General features: G+C 40.3%; 3 protein-coding genes across 3 annotated transcripts in view; 1 reads left to right on the plus strand and 2 right to left on the minus strand.

Moving 5' to 3' along the window:
* Window positions 1-1,114: 1,114 nt before the first annotated feature.
* On the minus strand, window positions 1,115-4,758 carry LOC140808241 (uncharacterized). The gene is made up of 3 exons (XM_073165315.1): window positions 4,442-4,758; window positions 3,821-3,954; window positions 1,115-2,309 (listed from the first exon to the last, which is right to left on the minus strand). Exons 1-3 carry the CDS (start codon window positions 4,649-4,651, stop codon window positions 1,502-1,504), a joined length of 1,152 nt encoding a protein of 383 aa, XP_073021416.1. The 5' UTR covers window positions 4,652-4,758; the 3' UTR covers window positions 1,115-1,501.
* A 267-nt stretch (window positions 4,759-5,025) lies between these two features.
* LOC140808239 (ENHANCER OF AG-4 protein 2-like) overlaps window positions 5,026-25,526 on the minus strand; it is a 28,700-nt gene continuing 8,199 nt past the window's right edge. The window contains 4 exon segments of the mRNA XM_073165313.1: window positions 5,026-6,597; window positions 23,854-23,946; window positions 24,039-24,134; window positions 25,005-25,479. Coding sequence (XP_073021414.1) covers window positions 23,882-23,946; window positions 24,039-24,134; window positions 25,005-25,479 — 636 coding nt within the window. The 3' untranslated portion in view covers window positions 5,026-6,597; window positions 23,854-23,881.
* Window positions 6,498-15,402, plus strand: LOC140808240 (uncharacterized). The gene is made up of 2 exons (XM_073165314.1): window positions 6,498-6,637; window positions 11,644-15,402. The coding sequence occupies exon 2, from the start codon at window positions 13,403-13,405 to the stop codon at window positions 14,681-14,683; it is 1,281 nt and encodes a 426-aa protein (XP_073021415.1). The 5' UTR covers window positions 6,498-6,637; window positions 11,644-13,402; the 3' UTR covers window positions 14,684-15,402.

Genomic DNA, 25,526 nt, shown 5'->3' on the forward strand with positions numbered 1-25,526 from the left:
AGGTTTCACATCACCTCTCCTCCCTTCCCTTCCAGGCATGTCCAGCCCCAACCAAGACTCTTATACAGCCCATATATCATGACCAAACCATCCCTAACCTGGCAGCCCCCTTCCCTTTAACAAGAACCATGAGAAATCATGCAAGAAAAAATCAAGTTTTCCATGTATATATCATAAAAACGAAAATACTATGATACTATTGGATTTTTCATGCAAACATATATATTCACACGTATTATGGCATGAATGATGAGAAAAGAAAGAATAAAGCAGTGTCTTTGCGTGATTCACACATGAAAATTCAAGTCTAGATGCGAGGGAACTTTGTCAGAGCGACGGAGAAAGCCTTGCTGCGTTATTACCATTCAAAGTCTACGTGTAGAAGCCTAAATGTGTAGGTATGTGTGCATGTGTTGTTAGAGAAAACCCTAGGTCTCCAATGGTTTAAGCGTGAGTTAGTAGAGGTTTAAGGCTTGGAAACTCAAGATTTCAATATAAATATCACGGTAGACAATTGGGCACAAAAACCTTAGTATAATTGGCTCATTAGACCAATTAGAATGTAGGAAAAAAAATTGTTTAAGAAAATTTTCGAAAATATTAACCGAGTCTCCAAAAAGTTTTTGTATTCGTAAAAAATCATTTACCGGTTTAAAATACGACTCGACATGTAAAAATATGTCAAAAGACACCATTTTCGAAAATTACATACTAATTATACCATATATTAAATAATTAAAAATATTTATTTAATAAAAATATTTTTTCTTTACAATCTCCATTCTCCCTTCCTCGGTCTCGTCTCGAATAACCCTTGAAAACACTATTTTATGCATTCTAATATAAAATCCTACTTTATACATATAAACATGGCTATCACATTAAATTTATGCAATTAAAATAATTTAACTATACATTTTCTAATTTTCTTAGATTTGCATGTATTTGGATTACGTTATCGTATTTTAGACCTTATAGTGTCCTAACTGTATGTTATATAAATATTATTACAACTTAGAACAATGAACTACTCACGCATCCTTAATAAAAAAGAAAGAAAGATGCCGTTACAACGTATAAATGTGTACCAGAGTCCCTTGTCGAGACATCACAAGACAGAAGAAAATGAAAACTAAACATTATTCCCAGGTAAAGACATTGTATTATATATTGACAGGTAAATTTAGGTACAACAAATTCCTCCTTCCCCTTCTTGCCAAATTACATAGATTGGAGTATGTAATATACAATTCCTATCACGGATTCCATCTATCCCCGATTGTCTTTACACGTCTCACTCACTAGGCGATCGTCAACTTTAAATGAGTATTAACTTCAACTCCCACAAAGTCCGTATCGTTCTTTCAAAACTAAATTGAAGTGCTATCCAATTTTTGTAGAGGTTTATTTCTTTACTTTCTATTTAACCTCGTTTCGATCCCACTGACTGATCAAGATTTCGTTGAATTGAAAAAGAAAAGACAGCTTGCAGGAAATGTGACTAATCAAGGGCTGCTTTGTTTCGCCGACCCGTTGGTTTAGGTAGGCCATCGAAGATAGGTCTGGCTATTACTGCATTAGAAAGAGCCTGAAAATCGGACTTCAAGCTCCACTTTGATGCAGGCCATCTGGATGACAATGTGCTGGTATCTGAGTCGTCCAAACTTGTTGTGCTTGATGATTTTCGAACTCCATTGTCAATATCAGAAAACATACAATCCCCCAAACCTGAAGGAACTGAGTTAGGCCCACCAGCTTCAGCATTGACTCCTCCTGACACAGTTCGGCTGGCTGACTTAGCCCTGAGAGCCAAGCCTTTGCCTGTGACTACCGAAATTGCACTGCCACTATTATTCTCCTCCTTTAGAAGCTTTTCTGGTGTACGGCTGGTAAAATCTTCTTCAGATTTTATATCACTTTTCACCAACTTCACGATCCAGTTATCTGAGTAGCTGTCTTCAGTGTCTTGTGACAAGACCTGATTGATCAGATTAGATTTCTCTGTGACAAAACCATTGACTACGCTCTTTGTTTTTCTATGATGACTCAGTGGTGGATTCAAAATAGGTGAAGATTTTGCGAACGACACATCCTCTAGATAATGAGCTCCCCCTTTCGGGTACGCAGACATTTCTAAGCCTTCTGCTGTGGCTTTTTTATCTATATATCTAAGACCGTAATAACCTTGCAAGCTGCTCATGGCCGGAGAGACTTTCCGCTCAGAAGAAGATTCCAATTTTAGTGATTGGAATGGACCTAATAAATCAGAATGCCCGTTGCTGGGTGAGGTCTGCTTAGAGCTGCTTGGTCTGTGAAAAAGACAACAAGCTTAAAAACCACTACATGACCATTTAATCAATAGCTACTGAATTTTTTTGTGAGATAGGGATGTACAAAAATTCTAGATTCCAACGGTGACTATCAGCTGACGCATTAAGACAAAAGAATCTGATATATGTCTAGGACATTGTTTATAGGATCGAAGAACTACCACAATGGCATTATTACATAACGAGTTGTGCAGTGCTCCAACAAAGATAAGCCAAATCAACAGCAGCTCATTTGGGAAACAAGAAAGAATGCAATTTAGAAAACTTTAAAAATCTACAGTATCCTTTCTAGGTTAATAAACCTCCAGTTAACCAGTAATTTCGATCAACCATGTAATCTTGTGATGATCGAAGTAAAGCTGAAAGAAAAAGCCAAATATAGTAGATGTCATGATACAGGTGATATATCCACCTGATGGGGCAAAAATGATAAAACTTGGCAAAAATATCTCTAAGAAAACCAACTATTTTGGAAATTTTGATGCACCAAAATATATAGAATCGGCACCACAAATGGGAAATCAGTTCCACGCAAACTTCAATTCTCAAAAGTCAAACATAAGAAGCAGGACACAGGAAGAGCAAAACCCAAAAACAGATAAACTATATGTACACCACACAATTATCACAGCTCACTGGTTAACTTTACTATCACAATAAATTGACAGATCAATGACAGGAAATTATAAGAGATTTGAGCACAGGTACATCCTCTAAGGTTAATGCAATACCAACACCTAGGTCCGAATTAGAGCATCGCTGGTGTAAATAGTTCCTACTTTCTAACTAAGATTTTACTTTGATACTTAAATTATTCTGATAGCTTATAATTTTAATCGACAAATAATATGAAAACTGAAAGGGTTATATGAGTAAAATGATTTATGTTTAAAACTTTGTCATGCTAACTACTTCAGTCTTCAGGTAAATGGAATGATGCAAATCCAAATATGGCACATAACTATGATGGCCAACCACAACGGGCAATGAAGACCAATTATCTAGACAGTTCATAGCTTGAAGCTTGGATGATCAGCGCCTTGATTTAGTTTAATTCTCAGAACTATAATAATACAAAAAGGCCAAAGCCACAAAACTATGTGAATAACATATATAGTTTCAAACTGCAAGAAAGGCATCTTCATGCGACATTGTGCACATCAGAAATTAAGAAATAAATCAGATTCAATGAAAAGCACCTCAAGAAATTCAAGAAAGCTGATATCTGCAACCAATTATTGCTTTCTGAGTGATGTTAATGCACTCACACTTGAAAAGGAAATAATCAAATCCTAAAAATTCTCGCAGAATATTTTCCAACATGAGAGGTATGAATTATCCCAAATGCAGTTCTCCCGACACATCAAAATAGTGGAAGAAAACAGGCTCGTGTTTTTAATCTTTTTATGCCATTTTATCGAGGAGTTAATGTATGGCAGTAAATGCAGAAAAAAGGACAGTAAACCAAAAGGAACTGGAAATAGATATACCGATAAGGAATGTCGTGAGCATTGGGCAAGCAGGGGGAAGGGGGATGTCTCCCTGGCAATGGTATTTGAATCGTTTTCAGAGCAAACATTTGAAGATCCGTCACCAACCCATTTTGCCTCTTAATATCAGACACCTAACCAATCTCGAAAGGAACACACGTAAATACACAAGTATGAAGTACCATCCTTCCGTATCAAAATAAAACTGTAAAAAGATTATGCCCGCAGCTGCACTGGATTCCATATCCCATGCAGAACTAGTCAGTAACCTAGGAATCGCCAAGTAGAAAACAGAGGGTTTAGTACTAGAAATCAACCTTGTAACTTTTAAGTATTAGTTCAATTATAATATCTTACTCGTTTGTAAATATTTTTTCCACATTGAATCCACCGCGGCTCAAACCATCAAAACAGGGCACAAACAATTAGAAATCAACGTGCATTGGTCCGCGAAGCTAATAAAACAAACGAAAACCAGCACTTCTTTTCTCTCCCTTTCCCCACCGCAAAAATACAAATACAACATAATAAACAGATATAAAACAAAACCGCATACGAATAATCAGAAATCGCGCGAACTAACAAAAATAAATAAATAAAATCAACGAAAATCACGGGTACCTCGACGCCGTATTTGATAGCGACACCGGCAAGGGTATCGAATTTGGAGACATGATGTAGTATGTAATTAAGGCGACCGTTGGTCCCAACCGGGACGGCGGTGGACGGAGGAGATGAAATCGGGAGTGATCTCGATGATCCGACAGCCATTGTTGCTGTGTAAAAATCTCCTCCTCCTCCATTCTCATACATTATACTCTCCTTTTCCATAAATAAATGTAAATAATATCTGCAAATAACAGAATATAATTAAATTTTATGGAACGAAGATTCGCAGATCTGCGCTCGGAGTCTTCAGGCCGACCTTTCTGTCCATATATATATATATATATATAGATCCGATTTTCTTTTTCTTTTTCTTTTTCTTTTTCTTTTTTTATTATATATAATTAAAATTTTCATTTAGATTTTTATTTGCATTTCCGAGGAGTTCTCGGTTTCTTTTGATTTTTTATAAATTTTTTGCAAGATTCGAAACAAATATCAGATTTAGTATACATTTCATTTAACAATTATTTTAGCATAATTCTTTACCATAATTAACAATTTTTCTTTTAAATGACAAAATATAAATTTTTTTTTGACCATTTGTCCGTAAATGAATAAAATATGCAAATTTGAATTAAAATATTAAAAATTTAACTATATTAATAAAAAAAAGAGAATTATGAAAGTTATTGAATTCATGGTAAAGTCAAATTGGCAGACCCACGCTGACACCTTACTTCTGAATTTAAAAAAAAAAAAATTAATTTAATCAAGTAGCCATATAGAGCCAACAAAAAAAGTCTAAAAACACCTAACCTTGAATCAGAAATATGGCTGACTTTTGTTTCCTCTAATTTCACTACCATAATTATTTTATTATGTATACACAAATTTTATTTGAAAATATATAAGAAAAACATATAATAAACCCCACTCTCCTCCAAAAGTTTCATACTTGTTTAACATAGTTTCGATTATGTAAATTATGTGAGAGCAACATTATACTCCATCTTAGTAGATTAATGGATTTGATAAATTTATATTTCAGATCCACTCAAATGATTAAGTCGATTTCAATTTATGTTATTTTAACATTAAAAAGGTAACTTTTATGTGTGTGAAATTCACTATTATTTTCATGAAAATGAAACATTTATATCGACAGCAACCTGAGTTTAAGAAAGTGAGATATGTTTTGGGCATATTTATCAGGCAGATATATATACATACAGAGAGAAAAACAAAGACAACGAAATAAGACAATAATCCACCCTCCAATCTCTGTCTCATTAAATGCTACAGACGGGATATGGAAACGAAAAGGATTAACAATTTAAAATCTGGGAACGATTTTGTACTACTCGACCACTTGGTGCGAACACAAATCAGTACCAAGTCCAACTGGGAAATGGCTCGCTTTGTTTGAATAAAAATTGATCCATTCCCGAGAGTGGAGGACTGAGTTGGGACGAGACAAGCGAGACCAAACATAAGGGACGATTCAATATGCTTAGGATGGGAATGAAATCGGGTTATTTTCACAAACCAAACCGAACATAGAGGCCAACCTAACAACTCATGGTTGAGTGTTTTTTCAAAACAGATATTGGGTTCGAGTCATGAGATGATCTCGAATTAAATTTTTTAATATATATAAAAATACAATCGCACGCACAGAAGCAGGAAACGTTTCCAAAAATGGGTCTAGCTTAGTGTCCACAGCTAATATATAGCACACAATGCCAAAGGCTTGCTAGTATGGAGGGTGTACGTGTTAATTATGTACATAGGCAACATACTTTAGACTCCAGGATAGATATTAACTTAAAATATAAGACTAAGCATATTATTAAAAAAAAATTCATCAGACGAAACATATATATTAACATATGTATGGAGGTGGGATGGGATTATGTAGCAGAAACAAACTGGTATGCGTAAGCCTTCAAACCGAAGCTTCCACAATGTTTATCAAAATAATATGGTATAATTACAAAATGGGCAAAAAAGTGGCTTACACTTAGAAGTATGGGATCCATTTGTCAGGAAGAATTCTAATATACTCAGCCAAGGTTCTCCACAACTTCTCAATGATTCTGTCCGTTTCAAGCGAGTATAAATATCTATACGAGCGTAACCAATTCACCTTGTATGATGATCCTTGTGACCTGAAAACAGTTGGAAGAGGACAAAGAGGAATGGTGTTACGTTCTCGAACAAAGGATCGTGTAATAGGCCTTTCGATGGTGAAATCCGACGAATTCAGATTCCACTTGGGTTTATTGGATTTTCTTCCTTGTCGCCCAATTGTGCACGTTGTGGTAAGGCTCGAAAGAGAGAACCTTACGATCTCGTTACTTGTAAATTTGAAAGATTTTTCATATCCTTTTATTCAACCAACCATCCATATAAATACAAAAGAGTCCTATATCACTTATCTCTAAAAGCTATAACATGAAGTTGGAAAGATAAGACAGAATCCTAAAGATCAAATCCTAACAACCACCAAATCCTAAATCTGATAAACAACCAAATCCTAACTACTAAATCTGATAAGGGCAGGAACCCTAATCGCGATGCTTGAATATGCCGTGTGTGTGCCTTTTGTACACCTTGATATCTGGGCCCGATGATGGGCTCGTGACATCACCCACCCCCTGAGAACGGTGTTTGTCCGCAAACACAAAGGAAGGGAAGCGCTCTGTGAATAACGAAGCATCCTCCCAAGAAGCCTCCGCTGGTGACAACCCGTGCCAATGGACCAATAGCTGTGTTTTCCCTTTGTTAACCCGCTGGTCAAGGATTGCTTGAGGGGTTGGAAGTCGCTCACCCGAAGGAATCTCAGGTAGCGTCGGCTCGCTGGTGTCAGTTCCCTGAAATTGTTTCAAGAATGAAATGTGGAAAACTGGATGCATTTTGGCTGTCTCGGGTAATTGCAGCTTGTAGGCTACTGTACCAACTCGTTCCAACACCTTAAAAGGTCCATAAAAGCGAGGAGATAGCTTCCGATTAGCTCTAGCAGACAAGCTTAAGTGTCGATAAGGCTGAAGTTTCAGTAAAACTAAATCCCCCACCTTAAAGTGCAACTCTCTGTGTTTTTTATCAAATTGAACTTTCATGCGGTTTTGTGCATGCAACAAACGTTCCCGAACATCAAGTAACACCTTATCACGTGACAGCAGTGCCTGATCCACAGCCTCGAGGCGAGCGAAGCCCGGACAATACGATAAGAGGCGAGGTGGTTTCCGTCCATATATGACCTCAAAAGGGGAAGCACGTAAGGAGGAGTGAAAGCTCGTGTTGTAGCAATATTCTGCCCAAGCGAGCCAGTCCCCCCATTTCTTCGGGTAGTCACTTGTAAAACTCCGTAAATACATTTCCAGCACTCTATTAACGGCTTCCGTTTGCCCATCAGATTGGGGATGGTAAGACGAACTGAAACAAAGTTTGGTCCCTTGCAAGCGAAACAATTCCTTCCAAAAGGAACTTGTAAACGTGACATCACGATCACTGACAATGGATTCGGGTAGACCATGCAGTTTAAAAACATTATCAAAGAAAATTTTGGCCACCGAAACTGCAGAATAAGGGTGAGCGATGGCAATAAAGTGTGCGTACTTGGAGAAACGGTCCACCACCACTAGGATCACACTCTTACCATGCGAGGATGGGAGGCCCTCCACAAAGTCCATCGAGATTTCTGCCCAGATCTGGTGAGGGATAGGCAAGGGTTGGCTGGTTGCAGAAGTCCCGCCGGCTGAAGTTGCTCCACTTTATTGCGCTGGCAAACAAGGCAAGTTGCGACTGCGTCCTTGATATGTAGATGCATACCAACCCAATAGAAGTCGCGAGATACCCTGTGTAAAGTTTTTTGATAACCCTCATGGAATGAATTATGGATAGATGCAATAATCCGCGGTATCAATGGGGACGTTTGCTGTAGAAAAATTCTTTTTTTTAAAGCAATAGACCTTCAATGACCGACCACTTGTCGTTGGAAACAGCCCCTGTATTAGTCCGAGCAAGCTGTTGAATTTCGGCCGAGGTGTTGTGTTCAGCCTTAATATCCGCTAGGAAATCCCAAGAAGGAATTGAGACAAGTGGTGGCATATGCCGTTAACGAATCACGTCGGGACAGGGCGTCAGCCACGATATTCGAACGCTCAGGCTTGTATTCGATTGTGAAATCGAATCCCAATAGCTTGCATAGCCAACGTTGTTGAGAAGGCGTTGCGATTCGCTGTTCTAGGAGATACTTGAGACTATAGTGAACTGTGCGGACCACAAAAGGTTGGCCCCAGAAATAGGAGCGCCAATGGCGTATAGCCCTTGTCAACCCCATGAGTTCCTTCTCATAGGCTGGTAATTTTTGGTGGCGTTGCGCGAATGAGTGGCTGTAAAAAGCAATAGGGCATCCATTCTATTGTAGAACTGCACCAATACCCGAATCCGAAGCATCACACTCAACGATAAATGGTAATGAAAAGTCTGGAAGAGCTAGGACCGGAGTGGTCGTTAATGCGTGTTTGAGTTTCTCAAAGGCCGCTGTGGCATCCATCGACCATTTGAAAGAGTTCTTCCGGAGGAGAGATGTTAATGGTGCAGCAATCAGCCCATAGTCCTTGACAAAACGACGGTAATACCCCGCGAGACCGAGGAACCCACGTAAAGCAGTAGGGGTGGTAGGTTGCGGCCATGCCGAGATTGTCTCGATCTTGGAGCGATCGACTTGAGTTCCCGATCGCGAGATCACATGTCCCAAGTAAGCGACTTCCTGTTGAGCAAAGAAACACTTGGAACGTTTTAAAGAAAACTGATGCTGCTGCAATACCCTTAGCACCGTGCGCAAATGCTGTAAGTGGCTCTCCCACGTTGGGCTGTAAATCAATATATCGTCAAAGAAGACCAGCACAAATTTCCTTAGAAAAGGCTGGAAAACAGAATTCATGAGAGCTTGGAAGGTGGCTGGTGCGTTGGTGAGGCCAAACGGCATAACCGTGAATTCGTAATGCCCATGATGTGTACGGAAAGCTGTCAAGTAATCAACACAAAACCTCCAAGTCTTGTCCGCCTTGGGAACTAGAATGACTGGAGAAGAGAAAGGTGAGGTACTGTTTCGAATGAACCCTTTAGAGAGCATTTCGGTGCACTGTCTCTCAATTTCATCTTTTTGTGAATGAGCATAGAGGTACGGACGGACAGCAATGGGGTTAGTCCCATGTTCAAGAACAATTTTATGCTGGAAGTTGCGGATAGGTGGGAGGCCCGACGGTTCCGCAAAAACCTCCGAAAACCCCTCAAGAAGGCTATGTAAATCTTGCTCCCTTTCCTTGTGTATCATAATTGAAGATAGATGGTCGTTCGATCGAGAATGATCACTGGTGTTCCCTTGAAGAGTAATTGGCTATCCCTGGGACATAAACTGCATACACATCTTGGCGAAGTCCCATTGAATAGGTCCAAAAAGTTGAAGCCAGTTGACCCCTAGAATTGCCCCGAAACTTCCCAATGGCATAATAAAAAAGTCGACGCAGAACTTGTACTCACCCAATTCGAGAACGACGTTACGGCAAACTCCCGAGCATGGTATTCTTCGCCCATTTGCCACCAAGACCCGAAGAGTAGCTTTGGTTTCCATTGCGAGTCCCAAACGTTGGGCCAAGCATTTATCCAAGAAACAATGTGTGCTGCCCGAATCAATTAAGACAAGTAAAGGATTGCGTGAAATTGTTCCCTTAATCTGCATGGTTTGTGCCCCCTGTGTACCCTTGAGTGCATGAATTGAAACAGATGGTTCGTCCTCTTCGAAAAGAGAATTCTGCTCAGGCACGTCATCCACTGTTTCGATCCAAAACAGCTTCTTACAGCGATGTCCCGGTAGGTACAGTTCGTCGCAGTTATAACACAGCCCCTTGGCCTTTCGTTCTTCCATCTCTGCACGATTCAGCCGACGGACAAAAGTACCCGATGATTGTTGGGCAGTAGTGCTGCGGGGAATGGGCGTGGTGTGGGGTTGACGCCTACCGGAGCGTACATCGTATAGCCTTGCTAGGCGCATGGCCTTTGGTAGGTCCATAGGTAAATGAATGAGGACCTCCGCCGCCGTGACCTCCTGTAACCCGCTGATAAAGAGTTCAACCAACTGATCTTGCGATAGCGTGGTTGCCCGGGCCATCAGCTGCTCAAACTTTCGTTGGTAGTCTTCCACGGAACCCGTCTGTTTTAATTTAGAGAGTTCTTCCAATTTGGTGCAGCGTAGGATCGGCCCAAAACGTTGGTGACACTGCTCCTTGAAATCATTCCAATTCATATCGGGTATATTTTCTTCTAATTTCAGAAACCAGATCTGTGACTCGCCCTCCAAATGGAATGCCGCGATCCCCACTCTGTCGTGGATTGGTGTATTCTGATGGCGGAAGAAGAACTCACAGTGGGTGAGCCACCCCAGTGGATCCGCCAGCCCATCATAACGAGGTAGATCCAGCCTTGTATATCGTTGTCCACCAAGAGGGACTTCCCCCCTGTCGTTGCTACCTCTGCGTGATTCATTTGAGAGCTTGGAGGTGCTGCCCAAGTCATGATTATGAATGGCTTCAGTTCGGACAGCTGCCAAGGATAACGTTAATTCTTCCAATTGCGTCTGAAGCCCTTGCTGCGCCTGTTCTTGTGCCTTCTTGTCTTCTAGATACATTTTCATGAATGCATCTAATTGTTTTGAGAATGCCGAATCACCCATTAAACCTGGCTCTGATACCAATATGTTACGTTCTCGAGCAAAGGATCGTGTAATAGGCCTTTCGATGGTGAAATCCGACGAATTCAGATTCCACTTGGGTTTATTGGATTTTCTTCCTTGTCGCCCAATTGTGCACGTTGTGGTAAGGCTCGAAAGAGAGAACCTTGCGATCTCGTTACTTGTAAATTTGAAATATTTTTCATATCCTTTTATTCAACCAACCATCCATATAAATACAAAAGAGTCCTATATCACTTATCTCTAAAAGCGATAACATGAAGTTGGAAAGATAAGACAGAATCCTAAAGATCAAATCCTAACAACAACCAAATCCTAAATCTGATAAACAACCAAATCCTAACTACTAAATCTGATAAGGGCAGGAACCCTAATCGCGATGCTTGAATATGCCGTGTGTGTGCCTTTTGTACACCTTGATATCTGGGCCCGATGATGGGCTCGTGACAAATGGTTATAGGAAATAAGTTTTCGATCTCTGGAAGGGCCAGCTTAGGTTTAGCTAAAAGTCCAAGCGGTAATCACAACATAGTAGGTATATGCTACACTAAAGAGATCAATTAGAAGATTATTAGACGAATAATGATAGTTTTTATGAACAGAGAAGTGTGAATATTTAAAAGAAAAGGGGCATATATATAAAAAAAGATGGTTAAACCAGGAGCCTTGAGTGGCATATCAAATACAAGGGGAGACCAATAACTAAAATCAAATGTTATCTTGATTAATATCAACGATAAAAGTTAAGCCAACTTGAGTAGAAATCACAAAATACAGATCTAGTATCTATATGGTGGATGCAGAAACGTGGTATTATCTCAATACACAAGGACATGAGCAAAAGCAAAATGTTAACATTTCACCATTGAAGATACCAACATAATGATCTAGTATCTTTATGGTCCACAGATCTCTTCAAAAAAAATTGGTGACCAATGTGGAGGATTGTTGAGTATCAGTCAAGATACTATCCTACTAAAAGACTTGTCGGCAGCAAAAATAAAACTAGTGGGAATTGAAGGAGGGTTCATCAATAGAAATCTACAGATCCAAACTACAAGAGGAACTTTGATCATTTGCATTATTGTGGACTCAGTCAAAATATCAGCGTACGATATGTACGAAAAAAGATCTTATGCACAAGTGGTGGTTGAGGGAGCTAGAGTTGTGGCAGGATGGGGTAGGGTGAAAGGAATCAAAGGACACGACTCAAATGCAGAAACCATTAACGACATCCAAAGAAGACAGTCGGATGACACCACAAATCATCCAGTAGCCATCCAAGAAGGAACTGTCACGCATATGCAGAAGTGTGATTCGACGAAGCTGTGCAAAATTAAAGAGACCGACGGACTTAGGATCGCGGATAGGGTTGATAATTCTGGTGGAAGGAGCTGTGTATCAGAACCATGGTATCGAGGGAACCATATCAAGATTCTCGAAAAGTTAAAGCCGAAATATGAGAATGAATTCCAGAAGGGGAAGATTGAATCTACAAGCATTCTTGAAACAAAAAAGAGAGTGCATCAAGATTTAGATAGGGAGTATTATCCTAATGAAAGGAGGTTTGAGCATGTATATCGCAGGAAACAAGTAAAGTCACATAAAGAATCATTTCACTTGTGAAAGGGAGAAACTTCAAATATATCAATCACCGAAGTTGACAAAGATATAATACATGGGGAGGAAGGAAATTGGGAGGAACAACTAAATCAAGGAGTGAGGGATGATACTTCAGATGAAGGAGGTGATTTCAATGATGCGGACAGTCATATCTCTGATTATTCGGATAAGTCGACAAGGCACTCACTGGAGTTCGATGATTTGGGCGAATTTTTTGAAGAATCTCCGAGCAAGGTTTGCAAATTACCCAACATTTCTTATTCTCATCATTCTTCTTTCCTTTCTCTTCCTATTTCAGATTCGATGGTCAGGTCGAGGGGAGGGGTAGAGGTTAAGGAGGGGCGGGGAATTACTTCAGTGAGTCAAAAGTTGGGTATATCGGGAAACAACTACATAGGGTCTCACGAGGGGTTGATTGAAGGTGAGAATGTTGTGGGTCTGAGGAAGCAGGAACTTAACAAGGCAGTTCAAAATGAGTGCTTAAGAATGTTGGGTGTAGAGAAGGTGGAACTTAACGAGTGAGAGTAGTGTGGTAGGAGGTTGGAGAATCATGAAGTCAGTTGTAGAGAGAATGCAAGGGATGCTGAAGTGAATCGATGAAAGTTGTTTCATGGAATATTGGGGGGAGTGGTTCAGCCACACGTAGGGGATTGATACGTGCCGTACTTGCCAAAGAAAAACCAGAATTAATTGTCTTGCAGGAAATCAAAAGAGAAGTGGTGGATAGGAGATTTATTGCAAGCCTATGGAAGTCGAGGTTTGTGGAGTGGGTTACCTTACCTGCAGTGGGTCGGTCAGGGGGAATTCTGGTTATGTGGGACCCAATGGTCATTTCTGTAAAGGATAATATGATTGGGGAATTCTCTGTTTCAATTCAAATTCAAAAGGATGCTCACTATGACTGGTGGTTTACAGCGGTCTACGGGCCGTGCCAGCCAAGATTAAGAACTAACTTCTGGGATGAGCTTGCAGGGTTGAGTGTTATATGTGAAGATAGATGGTGCTTGGGGGGAGATTTCAATGTAGTAAGGTCATTACGAGAGAAAATTAATAGTCGCTCACAGACATCGAGCATGTTCTGTTTTGATAGCTTGATACAGGAACTGGAATTATGCGACCCACCTTTATTGAATGGAAAATTCACGTGGTCGAGTCTTAGGAGTTCACCCATTTGTTGCAGATTGGATAGATTCATGTTCACGGTGGGATGGACCGAAATCTACCCATGCTACAGAAAGTCAATCTTACCAAGAATCACCTCGGATCATTTCCCTCTAGTGCTTGATTTGGCAAAAAATAAGTGGGGACCAACACCTTTCAGATTCGAGAATGTATGGTTAAGGGATACAAGCTTTAAAAATTTGACAAAATTGTGGTGGAACAATACTAATTCACAAGGATGGGCGGGATATAGATTCATGATGAAAATCAAGACAATTAAGGGTGACATTAAAAGATGGAATGAAGAGGTCTATGGTAGAATGGAAATGAAATCAGCAGAGTTATCAAATAAAATCAGCAGATTTGACAAATTAGAGGGTGAGGGGAGGGGTTCGGAGGAGATATCGAAAGATAGAAAAGAGCCAAAATTGATGTTAGAGGAGTTGATAAGGCGGAAGAATCAAATACATTACCAAAAATGCAAGGTCAAATGGATTAAAGAAGGGGATCAAAACACAAAATTTTTTCATTCACTCCTAAACCAACGTAAAAGCAAGTCTACCATTGACAGTTTGAAAAGAAATGATGGCTCAATTACAACATGTGGGAACGAAATTGTTTCAATAGAATCAATAAATTTCAGCACAAGCAACTATATCTCAAACCCCAAAGGCAACTATTTTAGTGAGACAAGCCCTAGAGAGAGAAAATTTTGAAATGCTCTCTCCCTCCTTCAGCATCCGAGTTTACGAGTTAAACTGTTGCTCAATCATCTCGTCCAAAAACTGAGCATTGTTGATCGGCTACTTTCGGAACAACCGGCGCCGGTAGCCGGCCGCCGGCGACTTTCAATTTCAAGGTTTAGACGTTCGCACCGTTGATTTTGGATACCAGAAGAATGATTGCACCGCACAGCAGGAACCTGACCTATGGGTCGGTAGCGAAGGATGAGGTTATTAAGCTGGAACACAAAATGTTTACACTGAGACTGGGAAATAGGGGTAAATCCGTTTGGTGGGCCGAAAGCACTAGGAGATCTAACTACATGATGGACTTTGAACGTGGCGAGGCTAGATGGTTAAGTTCGAAACTAAAGGAGTTCAGTAACAACACATACTCGAGAGTGGAATTCCAGAGATATAGGGGAACGAATGCAATATTCACAGCACAGCGAATCAGCAACAAACGAGGAAGCTTTGTTGAAGTTCATAAGTTCGATGCAAGGGGAAGAAAACAAATTACAATAGTGCCGAGCGGATTCAAAGCAGTGGGATGGAAGAAAATTTCAGAAGCTTTGGACAGATTGCTATCAGGAATCGATATCAGCAAGAACCGTCAAACGAATAGACATCAAGATCACAAAATCATCCGAAGAATTATAGTGGAGAAAGAAGATAAACCACGACGATATGATGGTAAAAAGGGACCCATAACAGATAAGGAAGAAGTTGTCAACGTAAAAAATCTACTGTGGCACGAGGCACTCATTGTTACAAGGAATAGAGTTAATATTACTTGGGAGCAGATTCAAAAGGTCCTGGTAAAGCCTGCAAGCAAATTACCAGACTTATTTCCTTTCCAAGCAAACAAAGCAGTGTGGTGGCCATCAGGTGCGGATGAATATTCATATTTCTTGAAGCTCCAACGAGGATTCTTCGACGGGGGTTTCTCCTTGACATTCGAGGAATGGAGGCCCGACATTAACAACAATGAATCGGTCGACAGGTGTTGCAATAGTTGGCTGAGCATTTATGGGATGCCATGGCATTTATGGTCCAGGGAAACATTCACAATGAACGGGGATCGTTGTGGGGGATTGCTGGAGATCAGCAAGGATACGTTGCATTTTAACGACTTGGAATCAGCAAAGATAAAGGTGAAGGGCACTGCGGGAGGATTTATAACCAATAACATGAAGGTGCAGGTGGGTGAGGGGAGCTTAGATATCAGAATCCGTGTAGATTCTTTCGACTCAAAGGCCTACGAGCAGTACGAGCGACAAACTTACGCCCAGGTTTTGATAAATGGCAAGAAGATGATTGCGGGATGGGGCAACGGCAACGTTCAGAACATGAAAAACACCGGAAATACTGTGAATAAGGATAGTCAATCAGATAATGGGCAACAAGAGGAGACGCGAGTACATAGTGAAAGTATAGAGAGGAGTCCTTTGGTAACAAGTAACAACAACAGAACAAATACAGGAAACGAGAATTCCGGGGCGGCATTGGAAGGAAAAGTAACCAAGATATTGAGAAGAGTAGTACCAACAGATGTTCAACAATTCAGACAGTCACCGATTCACTCGATGAATGAGAAGGAAGACGAAATGCAGACCAATGTGGGAGGAAATACAGAAAAATTATCAGAACACCAGGCCTCCAAGAAGTTTTACATCAGAAGAACAAAAGGAAACAAGAACATAATAACCGAAGATAAAGGTGTTGAAGATTTCCTGGGAGATGCTGTTGGCCACACGCTGGAGGATCATGAACTACATGACATTGAAGCGGATGACAGTAATGAGTTCGATGACGATCTGCAGCAGAAGGAGTGTTATTTCTCGGATTCAGACAGTCATGTATCATTCAAAACAGAGGCATCAGTTAAAGGTGTGGAGGAGGAAATATTGCTGCAGGGACTTTTCTCACCGTCGAAGGACAACACGATTAACAATGAGCAAATTCCACGCGTTAACGAGTCACCCAATGTAGGAAAGGTACTGACTGGTAATCCAAATCTTTCCTTGAACCATTCTAATTCACTGCATTGTTTATTACATCCTTCTGCCACAGTCTTGGGGTTGTCTAGTGGTGAATTAGGTGGGGTGGGGGGAGGGGGGGGCAGGAATTGACTTGGAATTGTCGGGTAACGAGAGAGATAAATCATCACGGGCTACTACACAACAAAAAACTGGTATTATGGATCAAAGTGGAGTAAGAGATAAAGAGGGAAGTTGTGGGGATGAGGAGAAGAAGTCAACAGGAAGTTTAAAAAGAGAGTTAGGCAGGTTGAAGTGGGGATTAAATTATGAGCGTGCAACAACATCAAGGGGTGCTGTAATTTTGTTATGAAAATATGCATTTGGAATATAAGAGGAGGAGGGGCGGCAAAAAGGAGAGATCTTGTGAGGGCAGTAATCCGCAAGGAAAAACCGGACTTGGTGGTTATATTGGAAACTAAGAAAGAGTTGATTGACAGAAGATTTGTGGCTAGTTTGTGGAAATCAAGATTTGTTGAGTGGATTTACTTGCCATCAGTTGGGAGTTCGGGGGGGATACTTGTTATGTGGGATCCAAGGGTGGTGGTGGTGAGTGACAATCTGATAGGGAATCATTCGGTCTCAGTTCAAATCAATGGGAGCGAAGATCGAAATTGGTGGTTTTCTGCTATCTATGGACCGGTACGCCCGAGAGAAAGAGAAATGTTGTGGGAAGAACTAGCAGGTTTAAGCTCTATTTGTGGGCCAAATTGGTGCTTGGGAGGAGACTTCAACGTCGTCCGAAATTCAGGAGAAAAACTCAATAGCAACTCATTGAATGCTAGTATGATGTGCTTCGTCAGCTTGATAGAGGAGTTGGGCCTTCACGACCCACCTCTATTGAATGCGAAGTATACATGGTCAAATCTGAGGGCAGATCCAATTTGCTGTCGACTAGACAGATATCTTTTCTCCGAGGGATGGAGGGACATGTTTCAAACGTATAGGCAGAAGGTGTTACCAAGAACAACATCGGATCATTGTCCGGTGGTACTTGACACTAGTAAGGTGCGGTGGGGTCCAACTCCGTTCAGATTTGAGAATGCTTGGCTTTCGCACCACTCGTTTAGAGATCTGGTGAAGATGTGGTGGGGTATTCAGGAAAGTCAAGGATGGGAGGGGTATAAGTTCATGCTTAAGTTGAAAGGAATAAAAAATGAGGCAACGAAGTGGAATCGTGAGGTGTTTGGGGATGTGGGTGTTAGGTTGACTGAATTGACTTCGAGGATAAAGAGACTGGATGAATTAGAGTCCGATCAACAGTGGTCGACAAACTTACACGAAGAGAGGAAGAAAGTGAGGTGTGAATTAGAAACGGTGTCATTACTCAAAAATCGAATGGATCAACAGAGATCGAAAATCAAATGGTTACAGGAAGGTGATCAAAATTCAAGTTTTTTCCACTCACTTTTGACTAACCGAAGGAACAAGTCCACGATAGAAAAAATAATGATGGAGGATGGCACTATGATCACTGAGGAGAGGCAGATTGAGGAACATATTCTTGGCTTCTATAAGAATCTTTACCGAAAAGCAGAAGGGATAGGGAGCGGGGTGATCGAAGGAGTTGATTGGTGTCCTATCGAGACGACGGAGGCACAAGAACTGGAGAATTTATTCTCAGAGGATGAGATTAGAAAAGCAGTGTTTGACTGTGATGGTGACAAAGCACCGGGCCCCGATGGTTTCACAATGGCTTTTTTCAAACATAATTGGGAAACAGTTAAGGAAGACTTGAGGAGAGTGTTTGAGGAATTCCATGAGAGTGGGGTGGTGAATGGTATCACAAACGAAACATATATTTGCCTCATCCCCAAGAAACAAGAGTCGATTAGAGTTAAGGATTTCAGGCCGATCAGTCTAATAACGAGTTTATACAAGATCGTGTCGAAAGTGTTGACTACCAGACTTAAAAAAGCCTTGGATAGAACTATAATGGAGACACAGTGTGCTTTTATTAAAGGGAGACAGATTCTGGATTGTTGTCTAATTGCGAATGAGGTGGTAGAGGATTACCGAAGGAAAAAGAAAAAAGGATGGATTCTCAAGGTAGACTTGGAAAAAGCGTATGACAATGTTGACTGGAGATTTCTTGATTTAGTTTTGAATAGAAAGGGATTTGGGAGTAGATGGAGGAGGTGGATTAGGGGATGTGTTTCGAGTGTGTCTTTCTCGGTCTTTATTAATGGAAGGCCGAGGGGAAAATTCAAGGGGGGACGTGGACTTCGACAGGGAGATCCTTTATCCCCTTTTTTGTTTAATTTGGTTGTTGATGTTTTGGGGAGAATGGTTGACAAGGCAAAGGGATTGAATGAGGTAAAAGGACTCGAAGTTGGGAGCAGGAAAGTGGAGATCTCACATTTACAGTTTGCGGATGATACTTTATTTATGGTCCAGTCGAAGATGCATGTGATCGCACTAGTGGATATATTAAATCAATTCGGGCTTCATTCTGGTTTGAAAATCAATTTGGAAAAAACAATGGTTATGGGTATTAACTATCCGGATGATGAAGTTGCTGCTTTGGCACAAGAGATTGGATGTAAAAAAGAAATTTTGCCAATACAGTACCTAGGGGTTCCTTTGGGTGGTAACCCGACGAAGATTGAATTTTGGGAACCGGTTTTATCAAAAATGGCAAGGAAATTGGCTTCATGGAAAAAGAGCTACCTTTCCAGAGGTGGAAGATTGGTTTTGATACAATCAGTGTTGAGCTCGTTGCCTTCTTATTACATGTCATTTTTTAAAGTGCCGAGAAGGGTGGAAAGAATGACGGAAAAGCTGATGAGAGATTTCTTGTGGGATGGGGCAGATGGGGAAACGCATTGTCATATTGTCGGTTGGAAACAGGTTACTATGCCTAAGGACAGAGGTGGATTGGGTGTGGGGAATATAGGGTTCAGAAATAGAGCTTTGTTGGGGAAGTGGTGGTGGCGAGGATCCTTGGAACGAGATGCTTTATGGAAGAAAGTGATTATAAGCATTTATGGTATGCAACAGAATGGATGGGATGCGGAGTTGGCGAGGATAACAACTTTTAAGAGCCCGTGGAAATTTATCTCTCGAATTTACCCCATTTTTATTCCTTTGGTGAGGGCGGTAATCAGAGAGGGTAATATGTTACGATTCTGGGAAGATGTTTGGGAGGGGGGAGAGTCATTTGCCGAGAGATTTCCTTCTCTTTATAGGGTTTGCACTAGTCCACATAAATCGGTTATCAGCTTTTTGGCCACACATTCTGAGGGAACAAATAGTACATTACACTGGGATATTCGGTTTAGGAGAAATTTGAATGAGGTCGAAGTGGGCGAATTAACTACCTTATTAGGGGTCCTACAGTTGACTAGACTAGAGAGGGGTGTGGAGGATTTTAGGGTATGGCTGGGTGATAGCACGGGACTCTTCTCTGTACAATCTTTTTATAATTCTTTCTTCCCTATCATATCATTTCCTTACTTCCCATGTTTCACCCGAATCTGGAAAGTACCGATCCCTCAGAAAGTGCGTGTTTTCGCGTGGACTGTTGCTCTGGGGAAACTACCCACGTGCGATTCCATCCAAAGAAGGTGGCCATTATGTTTGCTGTGTCCGAATTGGTGTGCCTTATGCCAGAAACATGAGGAAAACCAAGATCACTTGCTTGTGCATTGCTCTTTTGCGAGAGAAATTTGGACAAAAGTGTTGCTACACATGGGATTTCAGTGGGTAGTTCCGAGGAATGCTGCGGAATTGATCATAATGAAGCTGGGAGATTTCAATAACAGAAGAGTAATGACATTCCTACCTCTAGTCATACACTGCACGCTATGGTCCATATGGCTGGAGAGAAACAAAAGAATATTTCAAGACAAAGCGGCCGGCACGGAGGAGGTCTGGGAAAAGATAAGGTTCACGGTTGCCAGCTGGACAATAACTGTCAAGGAATTTAGGCATTTATCTATTTCTGATATAAATAGGGAATGGAAATATGTTTGGGCATTATCGAAATCGCTTAATGCTTATGATAATATGCACTTAGTCGAAATGCGGATTTCTTATCCGCCATCTTTGTAAAACTTCTTTTAGTATTAATAATATTTAGTCTCTTATCAAAAAAAAAAAGAAATTGTTTCAATAATTCTAGAGTTTTCAAGGATTTGTACAGTAGGCCGGCGTCAAGATGTTGGGGTATTGAAGGAGTGGATTGGTCTCCAATTGAAGAAGAGCTGAGTCGACAGTTAGAAAAAAATTTTATGGAAGACGAGGTCAAGGAAGCTGTCTTTAAGTGCGATGGAGGCAAGAGTCCGGGGCTGATGGATTTACTTTGGCTTTCTTCCAAGAGTGTTGGGATATAGTAAAAAGAGATCTTATGAAGGTATTTGATGAATTCTTTCAAAGCGGTATCATAAATGGAGCAACTAATGAGACATATATATGCTTGATTAGAAAGAAAGTCGACTCGTACAAAGTGAAAGATTTCAGACCGATAAGCCTTATAACAAGTCTGTATAAGATAATAGCAATGGTCTTGACCGCGAGGATGAAAGATGTGATAGCGGATACAATTTCAAATTCTCAGAATGCATTTGTTGAAGGAAGACAGATTCTCGATTGTGGACTCATAACGAACGAACTGCTTGAAGAGGGGAGGAGAAAGAAAAAAAAAGGATGGGTTCTGAAGGTGGATTTTGAGAAGGCATATGATAACGTGAGCTGGGAATTCTTGGACTTCGTTTTAATGAAAAAGGGGTTTGGAAGAAGATGAAGATCATGGATGCAAGGATGTGTGTCGAATTTATCATTTTCTGTTATGATTAATGGGAGACCGAGAGGAAAATTTAGATCCTTCAAAGGTCTCCGCCAAGGAGATCCATTGTCTCTTTTTCTTTTCAATTTGGTCGTGGATGTGTTGGGAAGGTTGATCGACAAAGCTAAGGAAATGAATCTCATAAGGGGAATATAGGTTGGTAGAGACAAGATCGAGATATCTCACATTCAATTTGCGGATGACACGCTCTTCTTCGGACAGAACGACGATCACATAAGATTCATGGTACAAGTGGTGAGTTCTTTCTGTGATATGTCTGGATTGAAAATCAATTGGGAAAAGAGTGCTTTGTTGGGAATCCACCGTGATCAAGAAGAAGTTGAAAGGTTAGAGCTACAATTGGGATGTGGTAAGGAGAGTTGGCCTATCACATACTTGGGAGTACCGTTGGGAGCCAATCCGTTACAAGCATCATTATGGGAGCCCTTGGTTGCTAAAATGTCGAAAAAATTGGCTACATGGAAGAAAGCATTCTTGTCTAGAGGGGGGAGATTAACATTGATATTATCGGTTTTGAATTCCATCCCGATATATTATGTCTTTATTTCCGGGTGCCAAAAAGTATAGCGGATTCGATGGACAAGATCTCAAGGAATTTTTTATGGGACGGAGCGGATGGAGAAGGCCACATCCATTTGGCCGCATGGGATCATGTTTGTAAACCGAAGGATAAAGGGGGATTGGGAATTGCGAACATTAGTTTCAGAAATAAGGCATTGCTCGGGAAGTGGTGGTGGAAATTTTTCCAAGAAGATGGGACAGTGTGGAAGAAGATAATTGTTAGTAAGTATGGGTTACAAGAAAATTGATGGGATGCGGGGGGTTGGCAAGACACGTCACGTTTAGATGCCCATGGAAGTTTATTTCCCGTATATACCCGACTTTTAAACAGAGAGTTTCTATTAAGTGAGAGGAGGGAATAAGGTTAGATTTTGAGAAGATAGATGGTGGGGGGACTCTTCGTTCAAAGATTATTTTCCAACATTGTTTCAGCTATCATCATTTCACAATATGCCTATATCATATTTTGTCCAGTTCGATAATGTCGCGCGCAACCATTCTTGGGATCTTCATTTTAGAAGGGTGGTGAGAGATGAGGAGATTGATCAGTTGTCAGAGTTATTAGAAGTATTAGAGTCGGTTAGGTTAGTTGAAGGGGTAGATGATGTTATTCTGTGGAGCGGGGATTCTTCGGGTATTTTCTCAGTTAGCTCATTCTACGAGTCTTTTTTCCCTAATGATCTTTTTCCTCCGTTCCAATTGTTCCATGCTATTTGGAAAGTTGCAGTTCCAAACAAGATCCAGCTTTTTTCTTGGGACAACTACTCTCGACCTCGGAGATGATTCAAAAAAGATGCCCTGGAATTGCTTTGTGTCCCAATTGGTGTGTGCTGTGCAGAAATGATTTAGAGACTCAGGATCATATGCTCATCCATTGTCCATTCTCGACATCTTTGTGGGTTAGAGCGTTGCAAGAGCTGCGGTTGGTTTGGGTTGTACCTAAGTCAACCAAAGAGTTAATCCATATGGATTTGGGACAACCAACCGGTAATAGAGGAAGAATTTTTTGGCAAGTCGTGATTCATTGCATCTGTTGGACAGTTTGGTTGGAGAGAAACCGAAGAATTTTCGAAGATATTGAGGCAAATACAAAAATGTGCCGGGAAAAAATCAAGATTAACATTGCTACGTGGATCGGAAGTCATAAAGATTTCAAGAATGTTTCCATTTTCGATTTGATGAGACATTGGGAATATGTGTATCACTAAGCTAGTTTTAATATTGTGTGCTACATTACCACAATGAATTTCTAGTCCACTGATGTAATCATTTACACTTTAATATTAATTATCGTTTCCTATATAAAAAAAAAAAAAGAACTCCTACATAATATATTAAAAAAAAGATAACAAATCATTATCCTCTTCTAGATATGAACGTTCTCCACAAACTCAGGAGCAAACTAACGAAGCTTACTGTACAGGACAACTTCCAATTCATATTTCCAGTTCATCCAAAACTCTGACTCCCATTTCATCATACCTGAATTGTATTCATGGCACCCTTAATTGATCCGTGATAAACAAATTTCTCATTTTTTTCCGTCACCGATTTTTTATTTACGAATTCAAAGTTAATTATGATATAGAACGATGAAGTCTTTACTTTGTAAGAGCTTGAGGTGCTCTCATATTTAGATCAATAACGGATCTCTTTTAAAAAAATAATTACTTGATGTTACAAGGCAATTAACATAAAATTGTTTTTGACAGAAGTATGTATATTTATGGTAACCGAAAGGTAAGATCAAAGCTCACCCTAGATCTGTAAGCCTCAGAATGAATATCACGCTGGTCTCCAATTCACTGCAGACATGTCCGGTCTGCCAGGTATCACTGGGGGACCATGAACTGGGACAAAGTACAACACAAAGTCGAATCAGCATAATAGCATTTACAGTGGCAATGAACATCATGTAGGTTCTCCGCACTAGAAGTATCACCTGATATTTGCATAGCAGCTGCTACAGAATTTGGGGCAGGGGGCTGAAAATTAACAGCATTTATGGGAGGCCTTTCTTGAGGCGGTTCAAAATAGCCTGCAACAAATAAATACTTTATAAATGCTCATAAAATTGCAATCACACAAACTCTAATACTTTTTAATTGATGAACACGGACACCAACATAGGGGAGAAAAACAAGTCCTTCCAAAAGCAAAAGTCAATGAATGCTTCAGTATTTGCATCCTTCAGGAAAAGATAAAACAACAGTGCTACAGCAGCCTTTCTACGCTACACCTTCAACCACTAGCTTCCACAACTATAAACAACAAACAAGGGAAAAAAAGAAAAAGAAAAACAGAGAGAAAAGAAAAACTAAACAAATACTGATCACATCTTCAGGATTTAACAAACATTGTCATCGAAGTAACTTGATTTTGTACATGTGCATAAGAAGGCAGGCATTTGAGTTTATTTCATTGTTAACTCAGTTTATATTTGTTCTCTTCATTCAGAATGTAACTCATCATTGAATGATAAACATACGTGACTTTTTAGTCAATTCAAATGTTAAAATTGGACAAAGATTTCAGAGTACTTTTATTTTGTAACATCCATCTGTACAAAGAAGTAAAATTAAAATAAAAACTGTTCAAGCAATATTTTACAAGAACTATGTGCTCAGGTGAGAACTTGAAACCATATATTCTTAACCATATCAAAATAACCAAGCAAATCAAACAATCTACACATGCTTCTTAGTATTAAAGCAGTTGATCAGAGTGGACCGTCGGAGACAATCCGAAGCAAACAAATGCCAGAAATCTGAAGTTTTTAAAAGGTAGCCCAAGAAAACTTATTTTTTAATCACAATGATCTAGAATAAATAAAAAGTTTGTAACAGCGATACCTCAATCAAGATAGTTTACCAGTGTTAAATATAACAACAAAGATAGTTCCACACACCTTCATGAGGATAAGGGGGACCTGAACATGATCTCCCTGCTGACATCCACCCAACATGCGGAGAATCAGAAAACTCATTTACTTGCATCCTCCAAGATTCATCTGCACCATACCTCCTCGAACAGTCCGAAAAATTTGGCAGCAAGTAAGGGGGATATTGATGTTGCTGGACTGAGGATTTTGGATAAGAAAAATGAGTAGGTGGGTGTTGAGGTGAGGGTTCAGGATGCAAAGGCCTATGCGCAAAAGGTGCACTACCAGGCAATTGCCTGTGTTGTGATGATTGGAGATTCATATATGCATCGCAATGTCTATATTCCGCAGTCCTTGATGAATTAAAACCATTATGTTCTACTGCTTTACCAACCCCAGCGAGAGGAAAACAAGAAGATTGCTGGGACAATGCTTCACTCCTGACAGATGCATCAATATGAAATCCTTGAGTACTCGAAACCATATGGGCATGCTGATTTCCCTAAAAAAATACATTCTTTACATTCTTAACATATAACAATGTCACAT

This window comes from Primulina eburnea, chromosome 12, assembly GCF_022965805.1.
Source record: "Primulina eburnea isolate SZY01 chromosome 12, ASM2296580v1, whole genome shotgun sequence".
In the NCBI taxonomy this organism is placed as follows: domain Eukaryota; kingdom Viridiplantae; phylum Streptophyta; class Magnoliopsida; order Lamiales; family Gesneriaceae; genus Primulina; species Primulina eburnea.

Excerpts from the sequence above, each read along its gene's own strand:
- LOC140808241 (XM_073165315.1), bottom strand. The coding sequence starts at position 4,651 with ATGGAAAAGGAGAGTATAATGTATGAGAATGGAGGAGGAGGAGATTTT. Across the intron at positions 3,955-4,441 it reads CTATCAAATACGGCGTCGAG|GTGTCTGATATTAAGAGGCA; the intron begins GTACCCGTGATT and ends GAGATTGGTTAG. Across the intron at positions 2,310-3,820 it reads GCTCACGACATTCCTTATCG|ACCAAGCAGCTCTAAGCAGA; the intron begins GTATATCTATTT and ends TCTTTTTCACAG.
- LOC140808240 (XM_073165314.1), top strand. The coding sequence starts at position 13,403 with ATGAAAGTTGTTTCATGGAATATTGGGGGGAGTGGTTCAGCCACACGT.